The following is a 9,109-nucleotide window of genomic DNA, read 5'->3' as shown; positions in this document are numbered from 1 at the left end:
GGGTCAGCCCGACCCGATTAACAGGTTTAGTCAAAACAGTGAGGAATTATTAGTAAAAATCCCCTAAGGGTCCAAAGAGTTGGCATGAAGCCCAAATATAGCATTCAGCCCAAAACATGATGATAGGAAATGGTTTTCGATCAAATACGCGGTAAAACAGTCATTCGGGATGGACTAAGTCACAATCCCTAATGGTGCACGACCCCACACTCGTCATCTAGCATGTGTGTCACCTCAATATAGCACCACGATGTGCAATCCGGGGTTTCATACCCTTAGGACCACATTTAAAATTATTACTCACCTCGATCCGGTCCAAACTCTAGCCCGCGATGCCTTGCCCTCTCGAATCGACCTCCGGATGCTCCAAATCTAACCAAAATTGGTATATTATCATCAACATACGCTAAAGGAACAAAGCCCAAGCGAAAATTATCAAATTACATCAAAAATCCCGAAATTGGCCAAACCCGACCCTTGGGCTCACGCCTCGGAATCCGACGAAACTCACAAAATCTGACAACTCATTCCACCACGAGTTCAACCATACCAAAATTACTAAAATCCGACAACAACTCGACCTCCAAATCTTAACTTTTCATTTTTTGAAAAGTTTTGCAAAAATTTCAATTTCTTCCATTTAAATCCGAATTAAATGATGAATATAACCATAGATTTATGAAATATAATCACTTTCGGATATATAACACTTACCCCAATTTTCCCCTTGAAAAATCTGTTGAAAATCGCTTTTTCCGAGCTCTAAAATCTTCAAGAATGAATAAAAATGACTAACTCCCGAATATAAACTTGCTCATTATTTCCGGCCAAAACAAAAGATAGTACCAACCTTCACTAAATCTGTCACAACTTTCTATACAAATACCTAATTTATGAATGGTTTAACTTTATGGAAACTAAAATACAAGGTCTACAACTTTCATGTTTTGCAAATTTTCAGATTCCTTATGGATTTCGAGATATAAGCTTCCAAAGTAGTCTCCTCGCATAAGAAATTTCAAAAACTTCCAAATTCCGAATTCGATTAAAAAGTCTATCAAACCTCGTCCGAATGACCTAAAATTTTGCACACACGTCACAAATGACACAACACACCTACTCCAACTTCTGTAATTCTGTTCCGATCCCTATATCAAAATCTCACCTATCAACCGGAAAACGCTAAAATCTCAATTTCGCCAATTCAAGGCTAAACTTTCTGCGGACCCCCAAAACACATTTCGACCATGCTCCTAAGTCCCAAATTACCTAACGGAGCTAACCAAATCATAAAAATTTCAATCCGAGTTCATCTACTAACAAGTCAAATCTTGGTCAAACATTTCAAATTTTAAGCTTCAAACTGAGAACTTTTCTTCCAAATTTATTCCGATTACCCTGAAAACCAAAACCAATGATTTACATAAGTCATAATACATCACACGGGCTAGTCATGCCCGAGAACTGGCGAGCGAAGCGCAAAAGCTCAAAACGACCGGTCGGGTCGTTACAGAAACACTGGCAAGCAGCAAAGCGTCTTCTTCGCTATCTCAAACATACTATCACCTATGGCTTACATCTTCGACTGTCAACTTCACAAAGCTTATTGCATATGCTGACACTGATTGGGGTGGGGACCCTATCTCTCGTGCTTCAACTTCAGCTTATATTATCCTCCAAGGTTGCTTCAACGTGAGCTTCATCTTCCTCTTCCCCACACCCCATTGGTTCTCTGTGCAAGAATCCTGTATTCCATAGTTGCATGAAACATGTCGCTATAGACTTCCATTTCGTTCGTGATCAAGTTGAAAAGAAAGACATTCAAGTGAGCCACATCTCATCTGTTGCACAGCTTGCCGATGCTCTTACTAAGCCCCTGTCAAAGAAGTTGTTCACTGACTTTATTTCCAAGATCGGTCTCCGTCCAGTAGAGCCGATCTTGCGGGGCGTAGAGAGGATAATACGGATAAGGCCTCATCACAATCAACTCAGATTTGATTGAAACTATTTCTGTTGTAATGTAATCCCTAATAACATGGGATCTCATCTCATCCTAACAGTATAGCCTTTGTACTATAAATACTAACCTACAGTTAGTACAGCAATGAGAAGCAGTGTGTGTGGAAATTCTCACAACAACTTGAGTTGTTTTAGTTACGACTAAGTCCTGAGACTTGGACAATTATTTACAACTAGTAAATGCACCCGCGCGTTGCGCGTTTATTAAAGGCGTCATTGAGTTAACGAACTGAATATTTCCTAATATGTAACATACAAAATGAGAAAGAAAAAAGGTAATAGCAATTGTGCAAGAATCTGTCGTAGGTTATGCAAAAATTGTGTTATTGCTTTCTCTGTCTTTTTTCCTTTTCCGACCTTATTGCCTTTTTTCTCTGTTTCTTTTTTTCTTCTAATCTCCCACCTCCTTAAAATTTAATGTGGAAAGGGATAATTCAAAAGATATTATAGTAGTACGTAAATATTCCATTAGGATCATTATCATAAATGAATACTCATACTATGGAACTTAACTTATTGAGTTTACTTGAATGTATTTCGTGACATTAGCAGCGCTAATACTAAACCTTAGGACTTGATTTCTTCGCAGTTATCATTTCATTACAAAAATCTCATCGTTGGCAATATAGGTAAAGGGAGGAAAACTAAGCACCTCTAATAATGTCCTGAAAACTCCACTAATAACTCAATTAGCAGACAAATACACTCCTTATATTTCGGAATTTCATAGTGAATACTAACGATCCATAATCCCTATAACAAAATAATGAAATATGTACTAAGATAATCCCTATAAGGAGGGCAGACAAATGCACTCCTTATATTTTGGAATTTCATAATTCCTATAACAAAATATGTAACTTGTTTTAATGATGACATAAGCAAGAGAACAAACAAAAGATCATTAGAAATAAAATAATGAATCATTACTATAATCTCCAATTCTAGGCATTAGATGATAATGCAAATTCGAACCACTTGCAAAAATTTAATTTTTGCTTCTCATGACCATAAGAAGTACAAAGCCACCAAACTCGGGCGTGATTTCAAGGCGAGGGTGTGAGAACCATAAGTAAAGACGTATAAGCCTCTAGGCATGGCATAACTCCCATCATGGTACTTAATTTTTTTTAATTTGTTAATCAATATATATAAATTAAAAAATACTGATTTATATATTAAAATACTAAAATTTTCAAACTAAGTAGCAAACTTAAAAAAGCAAATACTAGTCATTGCAAAGTACCTTAATTTTTTAATGTTACCTACTATTTCCAAAGGTAACTGATAAAGTTTTCACAGCCTCTTCACCGTAAATAGTCAGTCTCTTCTCTATTTCTCTGCCTTCCTATGATAAATCAGAAATCAGATACACCAACAGATCGATGTCAATGATCTTTTAGCAAAATGATCGTCAACTTCTCTTCCTCCAATGACGAATCACAATAATTGTTACAACTTACCACCTTTAAGATTCAGTGAAGCAACAATAAACAGTATCCTCTATGAAGCTTCTATATCTACAACGAAGAGGAAACGACTAATTAGGTCAAGTTTGTATTTAGGAGATCTACGTATGAACATAAAATCGTAATGGTGAAAAGGAAAAAAGAACTACAGATTGAAAAGGAATTATATGTGCAATGGAGAGGTTTTGGAACGTGGAGACCAACCTTCGTAGCCATTTCATGGAAGTTTTTCCCTCAAAATTTGTGACTGTGATCTGATCTCCTCTATTCATGACTAATGTTTATTTCAAGCATGAATAGATTGACTTTGTGAATGGATATATAGAGGGGAGGCAGAGACCTTAGAGAGTATAAATAAATAATCTGAAAGGTTGTAACGGTAAAGGGCACGAGTGTTTAGCTGTATAGTTTTTCATAGTTATAGAATTTGAAACGTAACAGTAGTTGAATTTGTAACCCCCTGAATTAATTATTTTTTTAACCATGAAAAATGAAGTAAAATATCAAAAAAATTGACAAAAAAGATAAATAGCATTGCTGGCCAAAGAGATGTACCACCTCACTCCTTTATGTCTCTCCTTTATATATATAGGGAGAGAGATTAGACACAGCTAGAGTAGTACCAAATATCATTGTGCTTGAGTAATAAGTACCCAGAAAGGTAAGGAGATCTTTGATTTACAAGGAAAGTAGAAGGGGAAGGAGAGACAACCCTTGTATCTGCTGGGGTTAGTAGAAGAATGATAGAAGAGAGGCCTCATAATAAATGGACTGCAAACAAAATTAAGGTTGTCGACTGAATCAAGCTCCCAGAAAGAAGTTGTAATTTGTTCAATGTAACAGTTGAATCACTATTTGATGTTGCAATACTTCCTCTATTAAGTGTTGAAATATGTTCCACTATTTTTGTTGGTTCTGTTTTGGAATCTCCACAATGTCCAATCCCTGAATCCAACAACGTCTCTAAATCATCTCCAAGACCATTCTCTTTGTTATAGCAAAGCCCTTCATTATTAGAAAGTTTCATTTTCCTTCTCATTCTCCAAACCATATCTCTCTTAAATGGGATAGGTCCACTTAACATGTTGTTGTTTAGCCTGAGCTCACTTAGGCTATTTAAATTACCAAAACTTAATGGGATTGAGCCATTAAATTGATTCCCATCAAGCTGAAGGACTCGAATTTTAGGCAACCGGCCTAGAGATTTCGGTATTGGACCTTGAAGATTCATATTCGATAACCCTAAAATCATCAAGTCCCTAAAACCATCAAACATGTTATCTGGTAGAGTAGCAGAGTCTATTGGATTGCCGTTGAGGACTAAGGTTTGGAGAAAATTCAATTTTTTGAGCGAGACTGGAAATTGACCTATTAAACTGTTGTAGCTCAAATCCATGAGGATGAGGTCGTTTAAGTTGTCGATAGAGTCAGGTATTAAGCCTGAGAGGCGATTACGACTCAAGTCTAGCTTTATAAGAGAATGGCACTTCATGAGTGTGGATGGAATTGAACCCACAAGGTGATTTTGGTTAAGATCTAGCACATTCAACTGAGAAAAAGTCAAACTCGGGATTGAACCGGTTAGTTTGTTATCACTCAAATCTAACGACTTCAAACCGGTAATCCGGCCTAAAGAAACCGGTATTGAACCGTTGAGATTGTTTTTATGAAGATCGAGGACTCTCAAACTGGTTAAGTTACCCAACTCATTTGGAATGGGCCCAGTGAACCCATTTTCTCTTAAAACCAGTGTCTGCAAAGTGGGCCCTAATTGGGCCAGAAATGCTGGAATGGGCTGAGGGTTGTTACTAAAGCAACGATAGAAGAATAAAGTCCGAAGATGTGGAAGTTTTGTAACAGAGTGTGAAATGAAAGAATGAGTTGAATCACAAGTAGGAAATGCTGTATCATCGGACAATGCTCCAAAAGAAAGTGACACAACATGGTAGACGTTGTCGTTGTCCGGCATACACTCGATTCCGTGCCATCGGCCACGACAAACGTCAGGGATATCGGTGGCCCAGTCGTTCCCCGTGGCCCTCATAATGTCGTAAACAGCTTCTTGCTCATGGGGATCGGTTTGTGCACGGTTATTATTCATAGAGAAGCCAGTTTGTGGTGCATCAACCAGAGCTGAAGGCGCACCAGAATCGGACATTATAACAGTGAATGACCAGCCTAGTGGAAAGAAGGAAAGAGATAGTAGTAAAGTTGCTTGTATTGAGAGAAAAAAGGCCATGTTGAAGTGAAAGAAACTTGTTATGATGTCTGCATTTCTAGGGGTATTTTATAAGAGATGGGGAATTTATTGCATTCTCAGGTTGGAGAGTGTGACAACTGAATGAAAATTGGTGGATCCATAAATTTAAGTAGGATAATTATGGATTCACGAGTATGAAGAGGAGATGAAATAAAGGCAGAGTTATGTGTCACTGGGCATTTATCACAATCACGGGGCTGAGGCTGCTTCTGCGTCAGCTAATCTAGGCCCACTTACAAGTAGGCTTGGGCTATTTTCATGTAAAAAATAGCACGGGTTAGCCAATTTTCGGACTGGTCATTCAAAAATAGCCAGCGTTTGCAAAGTCATTGAAAAATAGCCACTATTTTGCTGCAACACGGAAAGTTCCAGCATAATATACTGGAGATCTTTGCTCCTGTGAATGAACTTTCAGCATATTATGCTGGAACTCCAACACGCGAAAAGTTCCAGTATAATATACTGGAGATTGGAGAACCGGTGCTCCAATTTCTAGTATGTTATGCTGGACCGGGATATTATACTGCAACTCCAGTATAATTATACTGAAACTTCAGTATATTATACTGGAGTATTTGTCCGGATTTTGAACAGTATTTTCGTTCAGATTTATCTTTACATGAAAAGTAGCTAAATTCGATTACTTTTGAAATTGTGGTTATATTTGAATAACCAGTTGTAAATTTAGCTATTTTTGAATTTCTCTCTCCATTGTGCGGTGAGGTTTTGGGCCGAAACTCTCAACTTATCAAGTCCATCAAAAGGAAATGTTCAAGAAAAGAGAAAAGATGGCGTATAATATAGGGAAGATTATGTGACACGTCAAGGATATACACTTTATTTATCATTTGTAGCTATACTTTCAGCAAATTTATTATTCGTAACTATATTTGAATTTTATAGCAAATTCATGAAATAAAATATTAATTATTTTGAATGAAAATAAGAAAGAAACAAGTTTTCATAGCTCAGTTGGTTAGAGCCCCCTTTAGTTAATAAAGGTACTGAGTTTGACTCTCAGTATCCTTTATATACACCCTTGTATTTCACCTTAATTACATTTGATACCTGATGTATTCGTCGCACCGATGAGACTCCTCTCAATTTGTCTTGTCTTCATTTTCTCAAGTTCCTACTTGAATTGGAGACGTGTATCATAGTTTAAAATTAAAGGCTAAAATTCTGTTGACTAAAACAAAGCCTTAATCATGGTTAGAAAAACAAATTCCATCCATATTTTTGCCCCTAGATATTTTTGCAGCCCCACAATTCTAGCTTCACATTATCTCTTTCCTAAATATATTTAGAACTTTTCTTTCTTTCCTGTAGTAATTTATAACATTAATTTGACTTATATAAATCAGTAGTTGTGCAAGAAAATATTATAATAAAATGTTGAAAAGTTTGTTTCCCTTCAAGATTTTTCTCCCATGAGAACGTGAAACAAATTTGGAAAAATTAACAAGTTGTGATGAAATCTCTTCAAATAAAAACAAATTTAGTTGGTGGTAAACTCCAATTATATCACACTTCTCTTCGTTTTTTTCTTAAATATAGTAGTAGTTTTACGAACTTTTTTGGAGCTTAATGAAATAAATTCATTTTGGATGGGAAATTTGTTTTGAGCTTAATAATTATAATCATTGTGTTTGAAATTCCTTTTGGGTTATTATAATCTATGTTTAAAGTAGTGAAGCACATTGCATGAGATTAACAAACTTTTTAGAAAAAAAAAAATCGATAAATCAAAGTCACTGTTCGAAGTAAATATATTTAGGAAAGAGATAATAGGAAGCTAGAATTATGGGATTATAAAAACATTTGAGAGAAAAAATATGGAATGAATTAATTATCTAACCATGGTTAGAGCCTTGCTATAGTCAAATAAATCTTAGCCATTAATTTTAAACTGTAACATGTGTTTCCAATCTAAGTAGGAACTTAGAAAAATGGAGAAAATAAGAAGTCGAGAGGAGTTGGATCCAAAAATTTGTATAGTCTAACTACCTTTATTTTCTTCCTAAATAAGTAATTAGTTTTTATACTGTTGCTGAATATAATTTGCTTAAGATATTCGTTATACTTTTGAGTTTTGACGTGCTTTATTTCTGCTTATCTTCTAGGCATCCTAGTACAATTTTCGAGAACATTTATTGAACATAAGAATGTGTCTAGTTTCAGCTATCTTGTCATGTTATAGTTAATAATCGTTTAAGATGCGTAATCCACTTAGTGAGTTCCTTATGATGTTGTTGCAAATTGAGAGGCGGATTTAGGACAGATAAATCCACAAGTTTGGACTTGAGCTATGTAAATAGGTTTCTATTATAGTATAGCTAGGTAAAAATGTTGCAAATTGATAGGCGAATTGATGATTTAATAATATAAAATTATTGGCAATTGTGGGAAGAAAGAAGATGGAGATTCTGAGCGTAGATTAAGGAATTTTGTTGTAAAAAAAAAGGAGAGAGAAGAGGAGAGGGGAAAAAAAAGAAAGGATATAATTGAATCCCTTAATTGAAGGCATTAATAATGAGGTGGGAGTCTTTTAAGGAGAAATCTACACAATTTATAAGAAAAACCTAGATATTTATTAAAAACTATAAAACATAGAGAACATTAGTAAATAAGTTTCTAATATAATATAACTAGGTAAAAGTCCCCTTATTTTCCTTAGGCGATATACTCATAGTTTCTACGGACCTAAAAGTGGGACTTAGTCTCATATATGTATGGCAATTTGAGCCTAAACTCATCTAATTTGCCCAATCCATCGAAAGATTAATGGGGTGGCTACAAACATTTTAGTTCAGAGATTTTAATACAATAAGTCACTTATTTAAAATTATTTGTTTAAGTGGCATCACTTTTAATTTATTTTTAAAATAGCAAATTCATTTACAATTCTAGCACATTAAACCTTTAGGCACTAAATGACTAACGAATCCACACCCACAAATTATCCACAAATTAAGGGATCAATTTATACTTTCTCTCTCATCACTACTAACAATTTCCATTTTTCTCTCCAATATTCATCTATATCTCTTGTTCTTAATACTCTATCAAAGTCTCTCCACACTCCTTCTGGACACCACCACCCTTTTTCCCATGATTGTAGTTAAATTCACCAAAATCATGACAAAAATCAAAGTGAGAAATGCCAGAAGTTTTCTCGCGAAGCTTTTAGGGGAAAAATAAGGCACTTGTATAAATTATGAATTATACCATACATGTTTATAATTAACATATATTATCGGTATATTTGTGTATCTCTGAATACCATTTGGTGCTGACTTATTTTACCATTTGGTCACTGGTGATGATGTTGATGAGATTGCAAGATTGAAGGCTTACCTGA

General features: G+C 35.3%; 1 protein-coding gene across 1 annotated transcript; it reads right to left on the bottom strand.

Moving 5' to 3' along the window:
- Positions 1 to 4,245: 4,245 nt before the first annotated feature.
- On the bottom strand, positions 4,246 to 5,825 carry LOC107791395 (protein TOO MANY MOUTHS-like). The gene has a single exon (XM_016613459.2). It carries the CDS (start codon positions 5,725 to 5,727, stop codon positions 4,246 to 4,248), a length of 1,482 nt encoding a protein of 493 aa, XP_016468945.1. The 5' UTR covers positions 5,728 to 5,825.
- Positions 5,826 to 9,109: the final 3,284 nt, after the last annotated feature.

The sequence above is a fragment of the Nicotiana tabacum genome, chromosome 20 (genome assembly GCF_000715075.1).
Source record: "Nicotiana tabacum cultivar K326 chromosome 20, ASM71507v2, whole genome shotgun sequence".
In the NCBI taxonomy this organism is placed as follows: Eukaryota; Viridiplantae; Streptophyta; class Magnoliopsida; order Solanales; family Solanaceae; genus Nicotiana; species Nicotiana tabacum.
This window is presented reverse-complemented; position numbering and strand designations above follow the sequence as displayed.